We start from the raw sequence: 25,325 nt of genomic DNA, 5'->3' as shown, positions 1-25,325 counted from the left end.
AAGAGGAGAGACCCGAAGCAGCCGCCAGTCCGAGTATCAGGTGAACTGAACTTCAGGTAAGAAGTTATGACCTGCAGTGTATCTGAGTCACATATAAATCAAGTTTAGGTGGAGTTTATTTTCGTTATGCTGACTTTTTCGTACTGCGTACTAGCTAGCATGACGGAGTTTCTATACAGCTGGGTGGGTGCTATGTTACTGATGTTGAACTTTATTTTGTTCATAGGTTAATTATTAGAGTTGCCAACTGTCCCGTAAAAAACAGAATCGTCTGGTATTCAGAGAAAATATTACGGGTTTCGTATTGAGGTGAAAAGGAACATTTTGTCCCGGACTTCAGCTACAATGAAAAATACACAAAGCTGGATTTATTCTGTGTTTACGCTGCACAGCTGCCTCTTCTCCTCTCATTCTCTCCCCCTCCCTCTCCTGTTTCTACTTCAATCATGAAACTGATCAATGATCAGCTGATCGGCTTTTCTCTCTTGTTTATTTATCGCCTACTTTGCGCCAGAAAGAGGAAACCAGCGGATGTCGCGCTAAACAACAGCAGCACGTTTAAGCTTGATCAGCTGTTGTTAGAATTTATTTAATATTACTTTCTACTATCAGCTGATGTTTGCTGGAGCCACAGCTGTAAAGCTGCTGGTCATGATGTCGGTTTGGATATGTGGTGAGAGGGAAACATGAAGATGAAACCAGGAGATGTCCTTACTGAATCATCAGAGCTGAACAGGTGATGGAGAAACAGGTTTACCTTTTAGGTGACATGAATGAGTTGAAAAAAAGTTATGAACTGTTTCTGAGAGACAAATAACACCAGGATCCTTTTTTTTTACTTAGCTGACAGGTGGTAACTGTGCAGGGGCGGGTCTAGCAAAGTGTTGCCAGGGGGGCAGGTAGGGCATTAACAGGGAGAGGTGGGCACAAAGAAATACTTTTCTTTCTTATTCTCATTTAAAATGTCTCGCTTTTAAAAAAATAATTATCTGAGTCTTACAACAAACGATTGATAGATTAATGCATATATACCATCAGAACAGTGTACATCACTGTCACAACAGCGTTTGTTTTCATTCAAAGGCTTTATTATTTTTCCTATAATGGTGGGCCGGTCTCTAGTCAAATTCCCCGGGACGATTTTTTTTTTGTCCCAGTCCAGCCCTGTAAGCAGCTCATCTGCAGTCTGGTGTTACCTACATCTTCCTATTCAGAAGGCAGAATTTCCGAGTTCTGAGTACAATCGAAAGCACCACGACTGCAGTTTTTGTGTTGGATGTAAAAAGCAGGCTAGAATCATGGCGGCGGTCAACGACGGTCCAGGCGTGGGATTTCTCTCGTGGAAGTGTGCACATTATTTTTTTCCTTTCTGTTGGTAGGTGGCACAGTGCACTTGTGGCAAGTAGGCAAGCTAGAAGACTGGCAGTCTGGCTGGGTATCCAGTTACGGAAGCAACACATTAACAAGAGAATTCTGAGTAAAACCAAAGTTACTTTCCCTAGTAACTAGTTACTCTGAAAGTAACGAGTAACTTGAAGTGACTGAGTTACTTTTGATAGAAGTAACTAGTAATGTAACTAAGTTACTACTTTAAAGTAACTTACCCAACACTGGCGGTCAGTGAATCTGTGTTCGACTACTCCGCCTAGGCTGCACTGTCGAGCGCAGATCCACTGATCGCTCAACACAGACAGCATCATCAGAAGAAAAGTTGATAAAATAAATTAAAAATTTTGTATTGTTCGATACATATGCGTACCGAACCGAAAGCACTGTATCGAACGCTTCAATATCGATACGAGTATTGTTGCACCCCTAGTTAATGCATTTATCTAAATAACTTGCTCTCTCTTCTATGATAACTACTGATATATCACAAGCACAAAACATGTATTTGTCACCTGTCTCGTGTGCTCTTGGAGGCCCCTCCTGGTATAAGGGCCCCAAACGGCACCTTAGTCCCCTTATGCCTCAGCTCGCTCTGAAGCTAGTAGTGATGGGTCGTTCGCGAACGAAATGGCTCTTAGAGCCGGGTCTTTGACGTGAACGACGCGAGCCGGCTCCTTATCGCGAGCCGTCACGTGTTTTTTTTTTTTTTCTCTCAGCCTCTCTCTCGCACTTTTTTCCGCTTCACTCCGCACGCGAGCGTTGTGCTTTACGCTGGGCAGAGGGGGGAGGGGCGGTAGTTACACTCAGTAGCACAGGAACAGAGCCAGAGGGAGAGAGAGAGAAAGAGAGCCAGGGACAACAACGTCACATTATAAAGGTATAGTAATCATCCACAACTATTTTCGGTTGCAGATGATAAAGGATTCAGAAAGTTTATTCATGCAGGTCCATATGACAGAGAATGTGCATCTTCTTTTTGTTTTCATATTTTAATTTATATTTAATTGTGTTGTGGTTTGCAGTGTTTTGTGTTGTTTCACTTTAAATTTGTAAAAGGAAAAGGCTGAAAATTTTAATAGTTAAAAGTTGAAATGTGAATAGTTGATTTTTGTATTATATGATTTATTTATTACATTTTATGTGGAGTGAATAAATAAAAGTATATAAAAGCAGTGTTGGGCTTTTGTTACCTAGTGGCTACACAAGCCAGCAAGTACCAACGACCGGATTTGGTGTGTGGTAGTAACAGGTAAATGAACTTTTTTTAAAATTATTTGAATATATATGAATGCTTGTGTATAAATACACAAACAACACACATATGCTTTCAATTGTGTAATTTAAGTGATCTAGTAGCTCTGCTTTGGAAGTTCAGTTCATGCTAGAAATGTGTTTTGGAGTTTGTACGTGTTTTGTCTCTAGGGGCCACCGCATATATTTATATATAAACATATATAAATAAAACCACTTTTTTTTTTACGTTAGTAATTCCTTTTGTGCATAATTTTATATTATTGTTAACAATAAATTAATTAATTAAAGCAACAAAACAACCTGAAGAGCCGGTTCGGAGCCGAAAGAGCCGGCTCTTTTTAGTGAGCCGAACCGAAAGAGCCGGATCTCTAAAAAGAGCCGGAAATCCCATCACTAGAAGCTAGTTGCCAGGATATGCTAACATTCGCAGTTAAGATTAAAGGCAAATGTAATTACATTTTTACTTGTGCTTGTTTTCCATTACAGAAGCAGGGAACTGTTACCATCTGCTCAACAAAATATCAGACTGAATCATGATAGGAGTTCACTTGTTCTCAAAGTTTTTTTTTATGCTTTTTCTATGAAATAATAAAATAAAATGACATGTTGATATTAAATACATTTGCTTTTGAAAAGAGCGGAAACAACCTTTGTCGGTGTACTCTGATTTTCCAGCAAAAACAATGAAAGCACACTCAGAGACAAGGTTATTGTTCATGTAACCAGGAAGCTAGCGGCGATAACCTCAGTGTTTAGTTTATGCAGTGTTTAGCATGTGTGTGCCGATGACACGCGCACACACATGCACAAGCAGAGTCAGACTCAGGGCGAGGGTATTTATAAACCTCCATCGCTGTGTCCCCTCTTCCTGACACACATACCTTTACCTCCATCATCTCCATTGCACTCTTCAGTTTCTCCTGCTCCTCCTGCCCTCCAGTATCTCAAGAAAAGATTAACAACACTAATATTCACTCACCTCAAGGGCATGCCAGTTGGAAATACTTAAACAACCAGCCTGCCCTTTGATCTTTTTCAGATCCTCTCTTCACCTTCCTCTGTCTCCCTCCTTTCCGCTCCTTTAAATGTACTTTTTAAAAACTTTTACGCATATAAAAAAGGGCATTTTCATGCTAACACGGTCCATTTGTGAGGAGATCATTTTTTTAAATTCTGCCTACAGGAGTTGCATAAAAGCTTTCTGATATATTCAGAGGTTCAAACAATAGTGACATTGCTGACAGGTTGGAGCCAGGAGGCCAGAAATGCATCATGGATTAACTGTGATTCAGACTTGAGCCCTCCTCCTATGATGACAGATCATGTGTTTGTGAATTGACAGTTAATTTCTTAGCCTGCTTCTGCATGTGACTCAGAACTGCATCAGACTGTGATAAATTGAAAATGATTTCAAAGTGTAAACAAGTTTAAAGAGGCCAAATATAGCATGTTTGCGCTACCGACCCAACTTTTTAACTTCTACTGTAACACTGCACTGTGACAGAGCAAGAAGTGAGCAGAAAGCTATATTTATTTAACACTATAAATGAGTGTACCCAAATTTGGTACATAAATCCCACAGTCTACACACACGTTGCCATTGGTTAAAGGAATAAAATAGAATTAAAAAGAGTAGAGTAATAATAGCCATTTGTGTTTATTTTTTCCTCTTTGGCAACTTTATATTTTTTATTTTATTTTTATTTAACCTTTATTTAACCAGGAATGTCCCGTTGAGATCAAAAACCTCTTTTTCAAGGGAGTCCTGGCCAAGAGGCAGCACATTTCCAAACAAATACATACGAACAAACAAAGTTAAAAAATTACACAAAACAATTACACATTATTGAGGCAGTCTGTAGGCCTTTGAGTTTAGTTTTAAAAACATTTAAAGACAACAGTTCAGTCAGTTTCCAGTCTTTCTGTAACAGGTTCCACGAAAAAGGCGCAGAGTGGACAAAGGCTTTCTTACCCAACTCTGTGCGGACAAGGGGAACAGACAGCAGCAGCTGATCATTTGAACGCAAGGAGTAAGAACCACTATTTGTCCTTGTGACCAAAGTACAAATATAAGGAGGCAGCAATCCAAGCATAGCTTTGTAAATAAAAGTGTACCAATGCCCCTGTCTTCTAATGGCCAAAGAAGGCCATTTTACTCTTAAGTACAAGTCACAGTGATGGGTCAGATATCTACAGTTGGTAATAAACCTCAAGGAAGCATGATACATCGTGTCCAACATTAGAAGACATGAAGAAGAAGCGTTCATATACAGAATGTCACCATAATCTAACACAGATAAAAAGGTTGCAGTGACAAGACGTTTTTTTACTGCAAAAGAAAAGCACTGTTTATTACGGAAGAAAAAACGAAGTTTAAGTCTCAGTTTCTTTACAAGTCTCTCTATATGTGGTTTAAAGGTGAAGGAGTCATCAATCCAGACACCAAGGTATTTATATTCATGAACTATCTCTATGACATTTCCTTCAAGGGTGGACACCACTGGAATAGGCTCCGGGACCTTCTTTGACTTAGAAAACAACATTAGCTTAGTCTTGTCAGCATTGAGAACTAATTTTAGCTGGATAAGTGAATGCTGGAAAGCAACAAAGGCTTTCTGTAGGGTTTCAATGGCCTGAGCAAGAGATGATCCATAACAGTAAATAACTGTGTCGTCAGCATAAAAATGCAAATTTGTGTCTGAGACATTTTGACCCAAGTCATTGATATATAAAAGGAACAGAAGGGGACCCAAAACTGAGCCCTGTGGCACCCCCTTGTGGACAGCAACAAATTTAGACCAAAGACCTTCAAGTTTAATGCACTGGGTTCTATTATTCAGATAATTTGAGAACCACGCTATTGCATGTTCTGACAATCCAAGGCTGAGCAGTCTGTTTTTTAGGACAGCATGATCAACAGTGTCAAAAGCTTTTGAGAGGTCAATAAAGAGTGACGCACAGTACAATTTCTTATCAAGTGCCACAATAATATCATTTATCACTTTCATAGTGGCAGTGTTAGTACTGTGTTTTTTCCTGAAGCCTGACTGAAATTTGGAGACAATATCATTAGAGTACAAAAACTCTTTCAGCTGGTCACAAACTAGAGATTCCAGGATTTTGGATAAAACACACAAATTTGATATTGGCCTATAATTAGTCAACACCGATGGATCACCTCCTTTCAATAAAAGTAAAACAAAAGCTGATTTCCAAACCGATGGAATTTCTTTGGTTTTAATTGAAAAATTAAATAGAATTGAGAGTGGTTCTGCAATAAAATCCGCTGCCAGCTTCAAAAAATAAGGTTCCATCAAGTCTGGACCAGGAGGTTTTCTGTGATCCAAAGCCTTTAAAGCTTTATGCACTTCATAAACACTAAAAGGTACAAAGTTAAAACGGTCTCCAGAAAACATAGGGAATTCTGGGCAAGAATTTGTTAAAAAAAGTTTCTGCAGAATCAAACAGGGAACCCACTGATAAAAAGTGCTCATTAAAGCAATTCAAAATTTCAGTTTTATCATTAATTGAGACTGAGTCTTACAACAAATTTAGGAAAGGTTTGAGTCATTTTATTGGCAGAAAAAGACTTGATTACTTTCCAAAATTTCTGTGGATCGTTGAGGTTCTCAGTGGTGACAGACAAAAAGTATTCAGATTTGGCCTTTTTAATAAGAGAAGTGCATTTATTTCTAAGCTGTTTGAAAACAGACCAATCAGTGGAAGTATCTGTTTGTCTCACCTTGTCCCATGCTCTATTACGCTTGTGTATGCTAACTGCGAGTGTCTGCGAAAACCAGGAATTTTCTCGACCTTTAATTCTAACTTTCCGTAAGGGGGCATGTTTATTAACAATTTCCATAAAACTTTCCTTAAAATATGTCCAAGCTAGCTCTACATCTGGTAATAGTCCGATTTTTTCCCAATCAACTACTGACAAATCATGATGAAAAGCCTGTTCATTAAATTGTTTAAGATTCCTTTTACACACTATGCGTGGCTTACATTTTGGAATTTTAGCATTTCTACAAACAGCAACAACACAGTGATCACTTAGGTCATTACAGAAGACACCAAGCGAAGAGAATTTATGAGGTACATTTGTTAAAACCAAATCAATTAATGTGGACTTTTCAGGGCATTTAAGATTTGGCCTGGTAGGAAGATAGACTAGCTGGGTAAGATTAATTGAATCGCAAAATTCTTTCAATTCACCAGAAGTTGCATTTAGCCAGTCCCAGTTCAAATCTCCAGCCATTAGTAATTCAGTGTAATTTAATTTAGCCAAAAGATGCTTTAATGAAGATAATGCCTCTTTTGAAGCAGATGGGGGCCTGTAACACCCAGCAATGGTTATCGAAAGAGTATTAGCAATATCTACATTCAAGGCCAAAAACTCCATTTGTTTGCATATCGATTGGGACAGAACAATCGAAGCATTAAATCTTGATTTAACATAAATAGCTACACCGCCTCCTTTTTTTGGCCTATCAGTGCGATATACATTGTACCCATATATGTTAATGTCTTCATTAGTAATAGATTTAGTTAACCAAGTTTCAGAAATTATAACAACATCTGCATCTGTAGATTTAACCCAAATTTTGACCATGTCCATCTTCGGTAGCAGGCTGCGCACATTAAGATGAATATATTTGACACCAGACATTATTTTAAAATCAGAAGGAGTCTGGGAATATTGCAGTTCAGGGCCAGGATTTGGTTGCACATTTCCTGACAAAAGTAAAAGCAAGACAATCAACAACCTCTGTTTCACCTTTGATTTGGGTTCAATGCTTTGATATGTTGAACCCGAGCTGAAACCTCCATTAAATGGGCAAATGAAATAAGTATGCAAGGCCAGAATAGACTGAAGTTTAGGTAAGTCTCTGGGCAAAACAGGCATGAAACTAACTAATGTCATTCGACAAGATTAATGTTGGGCTAAAGCTCCGATCTTTCTCGATGCCCATCAAACTGAAAGCCTGGAGGGTGGGGAGACTTCTCGGGTATTTAAAGGTTTTACGGTGATGGTTGTCTTTGTCTCACAGACTGTCTCCACCCTGTCTCTCTGCAGCTGAAACTGCATCTCGGAGCTACTACAAGAGCTTCCCTCTCATGGATTTCTCCCACTACCAGCCTGTAGCCCCACCTGCCTTCCAGCCTGTGCCCATTCCACCTAAAGAGAAGTCATACATCCATCACCAACCCCTGCCAGCACACCACGACATCCACTCCCCTCTTTCAATCTCCATCCCCCCCAGCCACCTCGAGCAATCGCGCCTCTCTAAGACAACCACACACCCGTTTCTCTCCAGCTCGGCCTTCAAAGCATGGGAGCCAAACGCCCGCCATGTCCACAGGCAGACCTCCGCCCCAGTGCATACTTCCACCTCTCTGCACAGCTCCACCCGGAGACACAACTACTCAACCCGGAGGCAGCAGAGCACAGAGAATGTCCCAGATCTCTATACTCAACCCTATGGAGGGATGTATGGAGGAACTGGAGGGGGAGCAGGACAGGGGCCACATGTCCAGGGACAACATCCATCTCAACCCACTTATTACCACCACACCAGACAGAAGAGCTACTCCACCCACAGTGCAAATGAGGTGACTGTCTGAGCGGCAGCAACTCAGAGTGCAGCCTTCCACCATGTTTAACACAAAAACGAAAATGCTTTGGCGTAAGTCAAAAAGGCCAGAGTTTGGGACAGCTCGTCCAACATGTGGTTAATTAAACAAGGAGTTTTTTTAAGACACGAAAAAATGAAAAGGGGTGTTTTCATAAGAGGAAACAGTCAGGTTCAGGAGGAAAACAGTGTAGAACCACCACTTTGTAGAAAATGGACTGTGTTGGTAAAGGTTATTACCGCACTTGGGCAAATGTCTCGTATAATAAATGTTTAGATTTCACCCAAGGATATCTCAAATCCAGTCTCAGGCTTCAATAGGCTGCAAAGCTATAAAAATGTCCAACTACTAAAGATTTTCCACTACAGTGTGCTTCAATTGCGGTTGTACAGGCCATATGGTACGGAGCCCCGCAAGGGACATGGGAGAAAAAAAATAAAGATGAACATTTGTGAGATCTCGCAAAAGTTTTGCGAGATCTCGCAAATGTTTTGGCCGCATCCTTCGGAGGCCGCCAGCTCGAAGCCGACCGGGAGTTCGAGGCACGATGTGCCGGGAGTGCGGTGTTCCCCCCGGCTGTAGTGGGCCTCAACCTCCCGTTAGCTTCGAGCTGGTGGGTAACAGACGTCTCCGAAAACGCCGGAGAACTTTTGCAAATATGTGATCTCTTGATAAACCGGGCAGATATTTGAAGTTTACACAGCTACATTCACGCCTAAAAATATCTTAAAAGTTTATTTTGTGACCCAGAAAGAGTAATATTAAAACTAACTAGCTGCTGCCATTGTTGGAAACGAATTGGCTGGGCCGTGCTATGAATTCTGGGGAAGGTTGGGTCACAGAGGATACACCGACTCGGCCTTCAAATTTGACTTGCGAAGGATGCAGTCTATTTTGCAAGATCTCGTAAAACTTTTGCGAGATCTTGCAAAAGTTCATCTTAATTTTTTTCTCCCATGTCCCTTGCGGGGCACCGTAATATAGAAACATGGGCAGAACAAAAGAACACTCTAGAGGAGAGGGCTTGATACTTCGAGTCAAATTAGGCAAAAAGAAACAGTCAGTTTGTATTATTCAAAATAATTCTACCTGAGCACGGGTGAAGCAGGTGATCAGTACATGTGGCTACCAATTTACCAATTTAGCTAGAAAAAAAATCTAATTCCATTCCAAAGAAATAGTCACAGCTAGCATGCAGCTATTTTGACTCAAATGTAGCTTTCTGTGTACTCTTTTTTTGTCATTCACCTGCAAATGTTAGACCTCAGGAACATTGGAAGTGTTCATGTCATTTAATGGGAACTCTGTGTTCTCCTACTCACTACCTCCTCCACTTTAAAGGAACTCATTGTAAATGATAATAGTTTGAAAACTTTTTTGAAATTAATGTTATCAAAAGAAACCCAAGAGCTGTTTTACTTTGAGGTGACAGTGCTAGCTACTGCACCTTGCTTCTTCTCCTGAGAAGCACAGGTATGAAGCACACTAACGCAGACAGTTAGCCTAGTTTAGCAATAACAACAATTTCTTGCTGGGAAATTATCAAACTGATGTTTTTCATCTACACTTCAGTATTTATCTGGATTAAACAAATGTATAAAATCTCTGTGGCTAATGGTGTGTTCCATTTGAAGTCAAAAGTTGGAATTTAGGAGTTCCTAATTGGAATTTTCTCCCACCCAAGTTAAATTTCCACCTTAGAAAGATGGAATAGCATCACCAACCTCAACTTCATAATCCAAGATGGTTTCAGAGCATGTAAATGTGTAAAATCTATATTATGATGCTAATGCTAATGCTAATGATACACAAATGGCTCTGCCACTTGCTTGCTTTTGCTTTTATAGCTTTTCTTAATTTACTACAGGGACGTGCTCTACTCGGGAGAACTCTGACATCTGAGGCAAATGGAACGCAGCATTAATAATGAAGCCCATGAGGAAGTTTTGGAAACTGCAGTTCCTCAAATGGCCACTTGAGGTCGGCTCTTAAAAGAGAGTTAATCATTGGCGTTCATGTTTAAAAAATCTTGGGCTGGTGTACAAATGAATTAAAAATAAGTGCTTTTGATGGTGATCCAATTGGAGCTGGCTAAATACTGATATTAAAATCTGATGCAATCATTTTCATATTAGTTAAAGAGTTTTCTCATTGTGATCTATATAGATATCATCAACCATTCAGTGCAATCATCGAGGTAAAAGTTCAGGTAATTTTCAGGCCCCACAAGCTTTTGTGTGCATCAAGTTACCTCCTGTTTATCTTGTAAAAACACCTCTTCTATTTTGCAGCTCTCAGTCTACCTCCATGCACAGCTGTTTTCTCCTTGTCCCACCAATTTTCTGAGATGAAGCGCTTTGCATTCTTCGCCATCAGGCCAAGCATACGGGGACAGCATCCCCGCGGGTCACATTAACTGACGGTGAGGACAATGCCACCATCATGTCAGGTCCCATCAGCCTCCATCGTAGCTAGAGAAAAGAAGAGAAGGAAAGAGAGGAAGAGCGTAAGAGCCAGAGGCTCAAACTCTTTAGAAAGGAGAGAAAAGGAGGAAAGAGAACAGGAAAATAAAAAACAAACACACACTGCTGCATGTTTTCCTTCCTTGGGGGAAGGAGTCAGTGTGGATCTGGTCTCCTGCTATTGAACTGTCTGAGGCATAATTCAGAGTGTGCAGATGCCTGTATGTAATTTCTAACCTACAGGCGCCATTGTGGGAAAGTTTTCTGAGGCGTTTCCAGCCCTGGAGCGTTAGACATTTCTCATTTCATCTCTGAACCCTGGACAGCAAAGGACACTGTGCAGAGTTGCGGCTGTTGATTTAAACATTCAACAGTTTTTGCATTGCTTCCACTGCACTTGTTGGTGAAGATGTACAACTGGAACACCCTCAGGAGATGTACAATGTACGACACATGTGTCCAGAAATGGTTCCATGAGGTTCATGAATTGAATTTGTGCTGAAAGAGCTGAGGGGGGAACTTTCCTTTGATTATGTAGCAGCTGAATTAAGAGGCAGGAAAAAAGGTTGCTGTAGGTTAAATTGAGTCAAGACCAACGCATGCAAAACAACACAGCTGCTAAATAAAGACTGCCCAAATATAGCTCTACAGCAACACATAGATGCACTGTTGGTCAAATGCAATTCTGCAGTATGGTATTTTAAACATGAAATCAAGATACTAAACAATAAGAATGTTATATGGTTAATATTTTCCTAAATGAAGGATCCGTATATGAGTATGGCAAAGAGGTCACAGCACCTTAACAATATGTCATAAGAAGACAGGTGAACAAAAAAATCTGACCTATTCTGCCCTTTTGAGCAGACCAAAATTTTAACAACTCTTCCAAATGATCGAGAGGAACATTTTGTTTTGGCCTCTACCCAAAGTAAAGTTTAACACTTTCTCTCCTCTCACCTATATTTGTCTGTCTGCTAAGTTTTGGAGTTGTTTTCCACTGGAACAGCTGCCTGATGGAACAGGCTTGAATTTTTTTTAAGACACCAAAATGTTCTGTTAAGCTGGACATTTGCATCATAATTCATTTTTGGTTCATCTCTCCATATGGACCTATTCATATTCCACCTGAACTTCTTAATAAAAAAAAAAACACGAGGTTTAAAATCTTGCCACCAGGCTTACAGAAGTTATCATTTATCCCTGGAGAAATGAGCAAGAAAAGCAGCAACTTTGAAAATGTTCAATTTTAAAGGGATTTGATAATCTGTGACTAGTACTGTTGTCAGCTGCTGTCATGGAGGCATTCGTGACAGGGGTTTTAAACTGTTCATTTGAACCATGTGGAGAAATGTCAGAAATTTTGATAATAGGTAAAAGTACAGTAAATGTATATTTGGTGTCTTTTGTCAGCCAAAATCTGTAATTAATGGGGACCTATTGTCATATTTTAATTTTGGACTTAATCCGACAGCAACCCATAGCTTGAAGCAATCCTCACATGTCTTATAATGAGCCTTAGTGCAGCCCCTCACTTGATCCACTGTTCTAACTCCTCTCCCTTTAACCCATCCTCCCAACTTTGTTCTGATTGGTTGCCCCTTGCAAACAGAAGGTTGAGCTTCTTTATCCATAGCTGGAGCTATGTGCCTGAAATGACCATAACAGAGACATGTTTAATATAAGTAGCCACCACTGTAACAGTACATGAGTGGCAGAAAATAATAAAAAACACACAGCAGGTCTCATTTAACACTGTTTCTAATACTCAGTCTGGTACATCAGCTAAGTGCAAGTCTAACCTGGTATTTATAAAGGCTCGAGCCACATTCACCTACTCTAAGCACTTCAAATCGCTTAATCTGTCATATCCTCCTGAGATCCAGCCTGTTTATTTATGTCTCCTGTAATGGACATTTGTTTTTGGTCTATATCTTTTTACTTATTTGAGCTAACTTAATAAGTCATGATGTGCTCAATAGAAGATATCCTGGCCTTTCCAATGATATCTCATGTGTTTGGGTGAAAACGTTAAACTGGAAGATACTTTTTTCCTCTGTTCGCAGGAGGGTATAGTCACACCTACTACCGCACACTGACATCACCTGTTAACATGCATGTCTTCGGACTGCAGAAGGAAACTGAAGTAAACCCAAATCTAATAGGAGCAGCAGAGATCAGCGAGACAAACACCTGCATCATTCACAATGATGTCACATTAAGTGAATGGCATTTAGAGCTCTGTGGCTCCTGCTGTGTCAAGAAAACAAAAAACAGGCAACTCTTTCACCGCACCCTCTCTTGTCTTCATTCCCTTGTATGTAAACACAAGAAGGACACGTCTGTAATTATGCGATTCCCCTCTTCAACAGCGCAGTGTCCTGGGCAGGCATCCGTTTCCCCTCCAAACGGTCGGTGTTGTGGGTTTAAAATGTTGAGAGCTGCTGCTTTTTTCCCCTTAAACAATAGCAGTTTAGTTCTTTGCAGTGAACAAGTGCTTCCAATGTTTGTTTGCTTTTCCCCCGTGGTATGGAAAACTGCATTTTTCTCCACCTGATCTTCTAGTCTTTGCAGATGAAACAAACCGCTTTTTCACGTCTTTGTGATAAATTCTTGACACATTTTGTACATTATTACTCCGTCTTTTGTTGATTTTTGTTTTATGTAGTGCAACCACCATCTGGGAATCATTTTGATTTGATTTATGACTATTGTGTAAATATTTTTATTTATTGGATTTCCTATATATTTTATTTATATAAGGGCTGTATGAACAGAGAGTATTTATTAGTAGTAGTAGTATTACTGCTGTCAGGTTTTAACAGAATATTTGACTTTATGTTGGCAGAGTTGGGCAATAGACAGGCCTTTTCACATAAGTGGCAAAACACAGTGGCAAAACGAACTGCAGTACCTCTGTCGAAGCCACTGGTGAGGTCTATATGGCCAGAAGTGGTGAGAAGGAACTAGATGTGCTTTGGAACATTTGTCCGCATGTTTAAAACTAGAAGAATTATTTTTTGCTAGGTAAAGACTGCCGAGTTTACACCACTTTGGCTCCCTCAGTTACTGTAAGTAATAAAATATAATAGATACAGATGAGATCAGAGTGTATTGGAGAGAAATACAGTACGCAGTGTTTATGCTGTATGTATCCATACTTCTTACTACAACAGAACAGCTACTTTATACCCAAAATATTCTAGAGATGTTGTTTCTAACAGACTGTTTAGAAGACACTTTTAATGATGAACTATTAAATATTGATATTAAAGAAAAATTTGAGTTTGGTTTGATTGGTTTTCATATGAAATTAATATTAGACTTCTGATCCTCATGGGCATACCACTTCAGACCACTGATAAATTGGCAGCTCTCATTTCATCAGACAAATATTCATTTAGTGCACTTTCTGGAAACTTTTTCTTGGAGCAGCTGGAGTAAAATGTGTTTACTTCAGAGGCAGCAGGTTCAGTACATGCTGAATATTTGAAGCAGCGTCACTCACACAAATATTTGGTCGTTTAAAAACATTTAATAGTCGACCTGACTGACAAATACAGCTGATGCTGCAGGACTGATCCTGTAGTGCCACCTTGTGGCTGCTCTTTATATTACATGGAACCAGAGCAGTAGCAGTTTTGAGTCCTGGAAACTTGATTTCTGAAGCGAATCACCGATTGCTACTAATGACGTACAGTGAAAAAGTCTGGCGCCGCCTCTTTCCTTTATATTTTGCCAGGAAAATGGAAATAGGTGCAGAAAAACTGTGTTTGTACAATTTTACCGAGATTTGAAAGTTAGTACTTGGTATAAACGCCTTTATTCTTTAACACAAGAAGCAAAACATGAAGAATTTAGAAGTGGCTTAAGATGCTTGATGAATACTATAGAACTGAAGAGAAAACATTTTAATAAATAAGTCAACAGAAAAGTCTTCAGAGAATAATAATTTTAATGGAAGATAGTATTTGAAAATGTCACACATTTCATAAAGTGCAGAGTTAAACATTTGCCTTGTGAGGTCTAGATCATCATCAATGATCACCCCAGTTTAAACAGCCCAGGTTTTGGGAATCAGGGAACAAAAATAAATAAACAAACATACTAACTTAGACACATCAAAACACCTCACATGCTCACCAAAAAAGGTTTGGCCTCTTTCCAAAATATAGGGATACCACCTATGATGGTTTAGATGTCAGACGAACATATATATTAATCATTTTAAGACAAACATTTGTCTAAACCACGTGTGACCCTCTGCTTGTAAGCAAACATCTTTTTTTTGAGTACATTTTTTTCCCCTCAACAAATTCAGCTTCAATTCAGTGATTTTAGATTCACAATCTGAATAAACTAAAGACCTATTTATATTTGAATATAAGCAAAATGATGGCCTTTTTGAGACTTGTGCATTAATGATCTACGCATACCCTTTATGTAGGATCAGGATGGTGAAGGAGCAACAGGTTAAACAATATTTAGAGTAAACATGTCCCAAACACAACAATTAAACACAGTTTGCCAAAACAGTGATGGAGGTAAGTGGTTGATACGCATAGTTTTCCTATGCCTGGTTTAATCATGCAAATATAAACAGTCAAATATGCATAATGTATATGAAACAGTGCGTCTTTATAAACTGAAAAAACTCTAAACCCGACAAAGCAAATGAAAGCTGTAAAGCTGAGTGGTCCTGAATTTAAAAAAAATATAATTCCCTGTGTTCATCAGATGTTCCTGGACGTGGCATTCTGAAGATAAAACTTTGGTCAAACGATACTTTTAAAGCCAGGCGAGCCGGCAGAACGGGTTTAACTGAGCTGGCCTTGAAATGCATCCTGTTCTAATAACTACAGGAATACAAACAGTAAAAACAAACAAATAAAAAGAATTAAGGCACCAGATTACATTTTTTCCTCCCTCTCCACCAAGTTCCATGAAATTCAAGTTAGTAGTTTTTACATTATTGGGATGACGGACAGAAAAAGTGGAAACGATTTCACACCCACACTAAAGAAAAGGCAGAACACAGCATGGCACGTTAAATAAACAAACTGACCAAAATGTGACAATGGACTAAGGAACAAATACCTCATTTTTGGCATTGGACTCAAATTCAGATTTGGATTTCTGCCAAAACAACTGAACTTAAAGTATCCTGTTACATCCTGGCACTTTGTGCATTTTGATACACATCTAGCAATTTGTTACCAAAGTAACACAATCAGAGTCTTTACACCACCATTTTCAACAAGAATATTTTTTTGTAATAAAGTCTTAGAGCAAGAAGTATAAGCCTTGCCAGTGATCTTTAAATGCCTCTAGGCACTTATTTGAGTAGTTCCTAAACTAATTTTATTTTAAAAAGTCACTATAAAAACTTCACATATAGATAAATATCAAAGAAAAGGTTTCCTTTAATTCCATAAATGTCAGATTTTAACTTAGGAGTCCTTACATGCCATCTCTCTGCCTCACAAGATCTCTGGAGAAAGACACAATAAGGTCTGCTGTCCATAAAAACTATTACAAATTCTCATTATCTGTGTGAATGATTAAAACATCCTTTAGACACATTAAAACAGAAAGATTGGAAGACAAGGCCAGTGCTGGTTATGTGATGATAGTACGATTCATGGATTCTTCATCATTTGATTCTTTTGAGCAGTCATCTAACTATAATAAACTTTGTGACAGACTGCCACAATGACAGAGAGACATAATGGAGCACCTCGTGAGAGGATGACAATACCTGTTGAAAACGCCTCTCGTAAGTAGCAGTGCATGAGAGGAGGAATCCTGCCTCTAAAATGACAACTTTGAATACTATGCATGAGGATATGCATGTATAGTGATCCTGCTGACTAGTGGTGCAACGGATCACGGTTGATCCGTAATCCGAACCGATCCCACTCCACGGTTCGGTACGCACGTGATCCGAAGATTCGAAAAAGAAAAAAAAAAAAAGTATGTGTATGGTGCGCATGGTGGGTCTGTCAAGCGATAGTTATGGCCAGCACTAGCGGTCCAAGTGGAGGAGCAGAGGAGTTTGCGGTATTTAAGCAGCCCTTTGCTGCCCAGTCCGACCGGGCTAAAGCTATTACAAAAGCTACTGGGGTGTTTAGCTGCAGACGGGAGGGCGTATACCATTGTGCAAAACAAGGGGTTTAAACTATGATGAACGTGCTTGAGCCACGCTATGATATCCCGTTCGCGTCCACTTTAGTGGCAAGATCGTTCCAAGCATGTATGAGCAGGAAAAGTTTAAAGTTACGGCTGAACTGTTCCAGGCATCTTCTGTTGCCCTAACTACTACAAATGGGTGGAGCTCCAGGGCAACGGAAAGCTACGTGACCGTGACAGCTCATTATATCACAGCGGATTGCGATATAATGAGCGGTATGTATTATTGTAGGGTCTACCTTACAATATAAAGCACCTTGAGGCGACTGTTGTTGTGATTTGGCGCTTTATAAATACAATTGAATTGAATTGAATTGAGTGGTAGATACAAAGCCCTGTACTCCCCTATATTGTACCATAATTTTTTTTTTTTTTTTTTAAATAATTGCGTGGAATGAGTCTTGAGTTGAATGTTTTTAACAGGCAAAAAATACTTCAATACGTAAATGCTACATTTTTGTCTTTTTTTGCTGATCTGAAAATTGATCCGATCCGTGACTTAAAACCGTGATCCGATCCGAACCGTGAGATTTTTGATCCGTTGCACCACTACTGCTGACCCAAGAAAACGTAATCTTAAACACGTTAATGTACACAAACAAGTATAAGATCCATTTTTAGTCCCCTGTCCACAGAGTTTAGCACACCTTCACCCCTCGCATACACCTCAGAGTATGTTGAATAACACCATAAAAGTCAATAACAATAAGTGATGGCTGATTAAATATAGAAGTGACTTGCCAGCCACAGGCAGGGATGTTATCAGTTATCTTCTAAAATCCACGACTCGGTCTATCATTGCCCAGCCAGGTTGTTGCCTCCAGGATTTATGACCATGGAATCCAGGAAGGGACGGAGAGCCTGGCCAAATGGTCTGGGAGGAAATACAGCAGAGAGTACAGTTACATTACAAACCAAAGTTCTACATGTGAAAAGGCCAATAAATGTCTGAAAGTGATCATAGTTGACCAAAAGTAGTAGTTTATTTTGGGCAGTGTAAAAATAGTTTTCTCATTCTCAGTGTTTTGAGTGTTTCTCAACCCAGGTCTCTAATTTTTGACAACTGTACATTCATATTGTAATGGTGTATTTAATACAACATTCAGGGTGCATATAATTTCAAATGCATTTTTCCATTTATATTTATTATCTATAATATAATTGATATTATTATGCATTTTTAGTGTTTTGCCATCAGTATCAGCAGAGACTCAATTCGACTGCACAGAATTAAGAAGCTTACGTGGCGAGGATGTCAGATGGAAGGTCTGTGATGTACGATGGGATCTTTCTGCCTGTCAGGAATTGAGCCACTTCACTGCTGAAAGTGTTGCAGTTGTTCTCAAACAAGTTGTAATTGGCACCTCTGCAACAAATGAAGGAGGAAGTCAGAGGAGGGAAGAAGAAGGAGTTCAAAGCGCAGAGAGAGGGAGAGAGAGAGGTGCAACACAGGGTGGAGAAAAGCAGGTGAGTAGCAGGAAGTGATGAGACAGAAACATTTTAAATGCAAAATAATGAGGGGGAAGAACACTATATGTACATTTTAGCTCATTCCTAAAAACTATTATTTAGACTCAAACAGGGTAGTAACGCATGAGCCTTGTTCTGTGCATTCAAGCTATGCACTTAATTCTACTGGTGCTACTTAAAAACAAATCATTTGTAACTGTTTGGTTCAGTTGTATTTTTCCAAAATAAGATCAACAATAATAACAATTATAATAATAAAGATCTCATCATCTTCTTTTACCTGTACTTGGACTCTCCCAGTGAAGTTAAATACTCCTTAAAAAGGTCTTCAGGCACTTCAGTGGAGCCCATATCTACTACAGAATCAGGCGGACCCAACAGGGTGCCTCCCTAGGAGACAAACAGATGCACACTTCAGTGACTTGTCACTGAGACTCTGACACAAGTTTCTAGATTTTGTGTCTAGATCAAACGGCTTTAAAGTGCACTGTTTATATGAGAGGATGGTGCTGATTCTTACAGGTGGACAATTGGTGATGCCTGTTGATCCACCAAAGTAGTGCTCTTTCCCGTGGACCACAACACCCGTGTGCCTGTTAGACGCCAATGCATTTGTTTTTTAAACAGTGGTATTAAACTACTTAACTGCAGCTCAGGTGCTCAGTGAGAATACTTTTTATAGAACTTTCTTTATGTAAACTCACCATATCCCATCAATATGTCTCCCTGTAAAGACAAAATAATTTAAATTACGATCAACTTTTTCCGCCCTTAGAAAACAACAACTTTCACTTCCGAAGCATCCCACTGAGTCATGACAGAGTTTGTCAGAAACTCACCCAGCATGGAAGCACTCAGCTGACGGGCCATCCCTCTGGACAGGTCATAAACGTAAAGTTTCACTGGATAAGAATCAGTTTGGTCCATGATAACGCAAAACGATTTATTCGAAACGACAATGCGGCTAACCTTCTAGAAGGTTACTTAGTCACTACAGAGTTCCCAGCTAGCTAGCTTCCCGGTGGCAAAGAAAAGTTTAATAAACCTTCTGGTGGTGGAACTGTGAGAAATAATAAATTCAGGCTACAGGCTGTTTAAAATGCTAGTAATAACTGTAAAATAAAAAAGTAAATGTAAAACCTAGCTCGAAGTTGCCGGGAGTCAATTCCAGTGCTGTGTCACTGTCTATCAACGATAACACTACTGTCCTATCACGTGAACAGCAGGCTTCCGGCTTTAGGGTAAATAAACCCCGCGTTTTTAAACGGGATTGGCCAATACCTTAGATTGACAGATAAACTGCCAATAGACGATAAGACATCCAGTAGGCGTTTGAACCGTGCTTGTTCACGTATCTGAACGCGCCAGTGATTAAAACTAACCTGGACTTGTGTGCAGAAAGGAGAAGCACAAGGTAAGTGACGGAATTCTCTGACGAAAACGGTGTATGTATTTCATTTATGTTGTAAGTTTAGGCTATCAATTTTTGTGCCTCATTAGATCCATAACATTGTTACATAGTCGGCTCCTAAATGGAAATGGCACGAAAAGTGGCTAAGTACAAGCTAAGCTAGCTAAAATTTGCTAGCTAAAGTTAAAAACATAGTTAATTAAACATTAGTAATGCGTTAACGAGACATTAAAACTGTTTTGAAATACCTTGTCGTGTGCATAATAATTATTGTCTGGGGAAAGTTGCACCATATGTTTATTTGTAGGAGTACATAGGATGCACTTTTTAAATACGCCACAGAAAAGCCTTCTGCCATTGATACTTTGTTTGAATCTAGTGTTGTAAATGCGGCAGTCTTTTATCCTTGGCTTTCACAGTAAATCCTGAGACGGGACTGAAGGCAGCACCAATGGCAGAGTGGAACGCCTACTACCAAAACGAGGATGAGGAGGGAGAGCAAGAAGAAGGGGAGCAGTCAGGGGGTAAAAGGAAAAACCGCTACTCAACGCTTATTTACACCACTGTGCAAAAGTCTTGAGCCACCACTTATTTGTTTATATTTAGCTTCCTAAGAGCCCCACTTTGTTGTGTTTTGTGCAATAGCTTTCCAGGTTTTATGAAGGTTTTTCAAAGTTTTTCTTTAAACATTGGCTGCTTTCCCCCCCCTTATTAACTCCAGTTCTTGAACCTGGCAATTTTCAGAGGAATGCTTTTAATTGTTAATTCACTTAACACTGATTTATAAATCATTCAGTTGTAGAAAGGCAACTAACACTAAAAGTTCAGCTGCAGAGTTAGGTGAGGCATCATCAATATGGAAGAATGGTCGTAAATCACAGCGGCATAGCTCCATATATTAAACGTCAGGGCTGATATAAAAGCATAAAATACAATAAAACGTAGGCAGGTAGAAGTCAAGCCGAGCAAAGGCGCCATCTTCCTGTCACAGTCAGGAAGTTTGAATGTTCTTCAAGAAGCCTGGAGAACTACTCCTAAAGACTACTTAATGAAATGACAAGAAACTTACCTTAGAGAGTTAGGGCTGTGTTGATGAATAAAAGTTGGCATACCAAATATTGACTTTCAAGTTTGTAAAATAGTATAAACTCGCCTTTGTGAGAATACTTGCCTTATATACTGTATTTCCTTGTATCTTTGCACATGTTTCAATAAATGCTGCACCTGGCAAAAAGTCAAGAATTGAGGGGTGGCTCAGGATTTGTTAAATTATACTTTTGCTGTTATCACATTTTATTATCACATTTTAGTTATTAAAATCTACTTCAGCACAAGTAAAATGTTGGCATGTAGCATTGATACAAAAAGTGATACTGAAGTGACAACAGAATCAACCAGGTCTCCATCTTCAATAGGAGACTACAAAATTACAGGGAGAGACAGCTTGGTGTTCTTGGTTGATGCCTCCAAGGAGATGTTCATCAAAGGGGAAGACGGGGAACCCTCCAACTTTGATATGACCATGCAGGTGAGATGGCTGGTTATCTTTTTCTTTTGCTAGTTTTAATTTTATAGTAGTTATTTCGCTCTGCTTCATATAGCAACCTTGTAACAATGATGGTTTGTGTGCTGCTCTTGTAGGTTGTGCGCTCTGTGTACACCAGTAAGATCATCAGTAGCGACAGGGACCTGGTGGCTCTGGTTTTCTACGGCACAGAGCAGAGCAAGAACCCCAGAAACTCATTTAAGCATGTCTATGTGTACCATGATCTCAGTGAGCCTGGTAAGATGCAGCTCTTTCAAACAAACACATAATTACACTTTATTTTGTTATTGTTTTGTTTCAAACACAAATGTAGGCAATCTTCTTATCTGCAGTTCTTTTTCCTCTTTTTTTCTTTATTTTAGACCAAAACTTAAAAAAGAGCAGAGCAAAGCTGCAGTCAATATTGGCTCATACTTCCTCAGTAGTTTGTAAACTGCTGAACATATCTTTCTTATACCCTTGTCTGTCTCTTGCTTTGGACAGGTGCAAAGCGAGTCCAGGAGGTGGATGCTCTGCGGGGGGAAAAAGGTGCCAAGCTGGCGGCAGAGACCATAGGCAGTGGAGAGACATCATTAGGAGACGCTCTGTGGTGCTGTGCCAACCTCTACAGTGACATCAAGCTCCGCCTCTCGCACAAGCGGCTTATGATTTTCACGTGCAGGGATGAACCACACGGAGGCGACAGCGTGAAAGACAGACAGGCTCGCACCAAGGCCAGTGATCTCAAGGAGACTGGTGGGTCTAAAAGAAGCTATTCACGCAAGCCCTTTTAACTGTAAATTTTATCACTGCCGCTCTGCTTTTATAATTAATTAACTTTACCAGCCTTTCGGGTTTCTATCTTCTGCTAATTCTGCAAGTTCACATTATTTTACTGAAGTGTGATGATTTGTTATCATTGGTAATTGTGTATGTGGACTGTCTTCCCTCGACCCTCTTCTTTTAGGCGTCGTTATTGATTTAATGCACCTGATGAAACCGGGGGGCTTCAACATCTCACTCTTCTTTTGTGACATTGTAAGTCCACCAGAGGATGAGAGTGAGATGGGGCTGCAGCTACAGCCTTCTGACAAGCTGGAGGACCTCCAGAAACGGGTGCGGGCCAAAGAGCTGAAGAAAAGAGCCTTGGCAAGGCAAGCAATGGCTTTCTTTGTATCCATAGCGTATTTATTTACCTTTTCCTCTTGGCTGTTCTTTACACTATCTATTCTTTCTGCTGTCTTTAGGTTAAACCTGTGCCTCGGGGAGGGCATAAATGTAGCCGTGGGAATTTATGCAACTGCTGTGGCAGCTCGCAAACCAGGTTCCATCAAACTTTACAGGGAAACCAACGAGCCAGTCCGCAGCAAAACTCGAACCTTCCACACCCAAACTGGCAGTCTGCTGCTGCCCAGTGAGATAAAGAAAGCCCAGGTAATGAAAATCTCGTGATCCCAATCGAAAGCAGTGCTATGTTTATTCCATTATTTGAGTGCTTTTCCTTTTATTTTTATTTTTTTAAGATTTAACTTACACATGAAAACTCCACTGTATCTGTGTGTGTGTGTGTTGTGTAGTATTATGGTGGTAAAGAGATTGTGATGGAGAGGGACGAGGTGGATGCCATTAAGAAGTTTGATGACCCTGGATTGTTTCTGATTGGATTCAAACCGATGGAAAAGCTCAAACTGCTTCACCATATCCGGCCTGCTGTCTTCCTCTATCCTGAGGAGGATGAGGTGAAAGGTAGAACTGTGTGTGCAGTTGTATGTCTGATTTAATTCTAGGAAGGAAGAATAAAACCACAGTGTTTACTCTGGATATTTCTAAATATTTTTTTCAAATAAAGGTCATAGTCAACTTAACTTAACTTAAGTTTCACTCAACTACACCCTGCATGCAAAGACTCTTTGTTCCAAGAACGCTGAGTTAAAGCTGAGTTATGCTTAGGCTCCCCTGAATTTGAGAAGCATTTGATAAAATAGAATTGATGATGGGTTTAAAGTAAAAGCTTTTATTAAATTGTAAGCAGCTATAAAAATTGTCTGTTCAGTCATAGTAAATGTGGATCTCATTGATACTGAATCAGATATCCTGTGATTTTTATTTATTCATTTATTTATTTATTTTCACTCAAGGCAGTTCATGTCTGTTCTCCGCCTTGCTGAAGAAGTGCAGCGAGAGGAACGTGTTCGCTCTGTGCCGTTTCATCTCCCGCAGAAATTATCCACCTCGGTTTGTTGCCCTATTGCCTCAGAATGAGGAGCTCGACGAGGGCAAAGCACAGATTACACCACCAGGTAATGTGGTGCTGGGGTCAAGATGGCTAATTACATTTAATTATTTTAGCTTCTTTAAGTGCAACTTCAGAGTCTTTACAGCTTTTAGCAAAAATAACTAAATTTTACAGTAATACAGAGAACTCGCAAATACATAAATATTACTTACACACAACTAAGTTCAAATGTTTAATTGACTGCAGTGTGTCTGCTCATGACTTTACCAGGTTTCAACGTCATCTACCTGCCATTCGCCGATGATTTGCGGACTCTGGACCCTCCGCAGTTTCCCACGGCCTCACAAACACAGGTGGACAAGATGAAAGAGATTGTCTCCAAACTCAGGTTCAAATACAGGTAACTCTAGAGCCCCTTTTTTTACAGGAAAACTGAGGAGTTATATCAAATTTCATAAAACTAACAACAAGAAGTACTCTGGTTTATAGCAGAGTCACGCATTTCCTTTTTTTGTTTTTTGAGTAACCACTAATATTATTTTCACACTCTGTAATGTCATGCAGGAGTGAAGGTTTTGAGAACCCAGTCATCCAGCAGCATTTTAGGAACCTGGAGGCCTTGGCTCTGGATATGATGGCTCCAGAGGAAATTGAGGATCTCATCAGTAAGATGCAGACCTAAACACAGATCCCAGTTTTCCTTTTGTGGCTGCTAGAGTAATTCTACTCATCGCGCTCTTTCTCTTCCTCAGTGCCAAAGGTTGACCAAATAGACCAGCGTCTGGGTCCTCTGGTCCAGGAGTTCAAAGATCTGGTCTACCCTGCCTACTACAATCCAGAGAGCAAGCCAGCTGCCAAACGCAAAACAGGTCAGAGCATGAACCATCAGTGAAACTACGTAAAGTTATGTGCTAGTATGTGTTGTGAATTACATCCCAAGCAAAATGTTTCCAGGTAGTCAGATTGACTTATTAATAACTTGCATCATTCAGTAGTTCGGGAATTCTGTGATTTGATAAATCTGATTATTCTTTTACTCCATGAACTCGCAGCTGATACTGGAGGTGGAGCTGAGAAGAAGCCCAAAGTAGAGCTGACAGAAGATGAGTTGAAGGCCCACGTGCAGAACGGCACTCTGGCAAAGCTGACCGTGCCCGTTCTAAAGGACGCCTGTAAGCAATTTGGGGTTCGAACCACTGGGACCAAGAAGCAGGAGCTGATAGATGCTTTGATTGCCCGTTTAGGCTCATGAGGAGTCTACACCAGACTTAATCCACAACAGCTTTGCACAAAGTTCTGGTTAATTTTTGAATCTGTTTGAGCAGTCATCATGTATGGTTCCTGTGCTTGTTTTAAACTCGCTACACGGCCCTCACATGGACCAGACGCTGTGTTTTCCTGTTGGGCTTGATTAGATAAGAACAGCGTGACAGCCCCATTATGTATAAATACTGTTTGAATGTTTAAAAAGAACTGTCATTCTGTTGTGATCAAGCACTCACTCCAGTGGTGTTTGAAATGATAAAGAAGTCTAGAAGCATTGGAATACATTGATCTTATAAATACTGTAGCTAGTGGTGACACTTGATGGCGTTGCATTTGCATTAATAAACTGTTTTATACTACTCACCTGATTCCTTTTATTTACATAATCACACAGTTTAGTTCACCTTAAGCTGCATTTCTAGTTGTTCATGTTGCACAAAAAAAGGTGTGTCCCAGGTCAAACTGCATGATCAGCATGCCTGGGCCTCG

The 25,325-nt window shown here is 39.9% G+C and overlaps 3 protein-coding genes across 3 annotated transcripts in view; 2 read left to right on the top strand and 1 right to left on the bottom strand.

Moving 5' to 3' along the window:
• Positions 1–10,164, top strand: part of shisa8b (shisa family member 8b) — a 43,791-nt gene extending 33,627 nt beyond the window's left edge. Inside the window, exon 5 of the mRNA XM_084938206.1 lies at positions 7,721–10,164. Coding sequence (XP_084794332.1) covers positions 7,721–8,268 — 548 coding nt within the window. The 3' untranslated portion in view covers positions 8,269–10,164. The remainder of the gene's footprint in view (positions 1–7,720) is intronic.
• A 4,512-nt stretch (positions 10,165–14,676) lies between these two features.
• desi1b (desumoylating isopeptidase 1b) lies at positions 14,677–19,622 on the bottom strand. Its single transcript, XM_084938205.1, has 6 exons — positions 19,238–19,622; positions 19,103–19,124; positions 18,919–18,991; positions 18,679–18,788; positions 18,172–18,294; positions 14,677–17,802 (listed from the first exon to the last, which is right to left on the bottom strand). The coding sequence occupies exons 1-6, from the start codon at positions 19,323–19,325 to the stop codon at positions 17,724–17,726; spliced, it is 495 nt and encodes a 164-aa protein (XP_084794331.1). The 5' UTR covers positions 19,326–19,622; the 3' UTR covers positions 14,677–17,723.
• A 98-nt stretch (positions 19,623–19,720) lies between these two features.
• xrcc6 (X-ray repair cross complementing 6) lies at positions 19,721–25,195 on the top strand. The gene is made up of 13 exons (XM_084938204.1): positions 19,721–19,812; positions 20,229–20,333; positions 21,225–21,337; positions 21,451–21,592; positions 21,839–22,090; positions 22,302–22,488; positions 22,582–22,768; positions 22,912–23,080; positions 23,473–23,634; positions 23,841–23,970; positions 24,135–24,235; positions 24,323–24,439; positions 24,623–25,195. Exons 2-13 carry the CDS (start codon positions 20,261–20,263, stop codon positions 24,820–24,822), a joined length of 1,833 nt encoding a protein of 610 aa, XP_084794330.1. The 5' UTR covers positions 19,721–19,812; positions 20,229–20,260; the 3' UTR covers positions 24,823–25,195.
• Positions 25,196–25,325: the final 130 nt, after the last annotated feature.

The sequence above is a fragment of the Perissodus microlepis genome, chromosome 8 (assembly GCF_051167445.1).
Source record: "Perissodus microlepis isolate ML-2025 ecotype Zambia chromosome 8, ASM5116744v1, whole genome shotgun sequence".
NCBI lineage: Eukaryota > Metazoa > Chordata > Actinopteri > Cichliformes > Cichlidae > Perissodus > Perissodus microlepis.
Note: the sequence above shows the minus strand (reverse complement) of the source record. Positions and strands in the feature narration are given on the sequence as shown.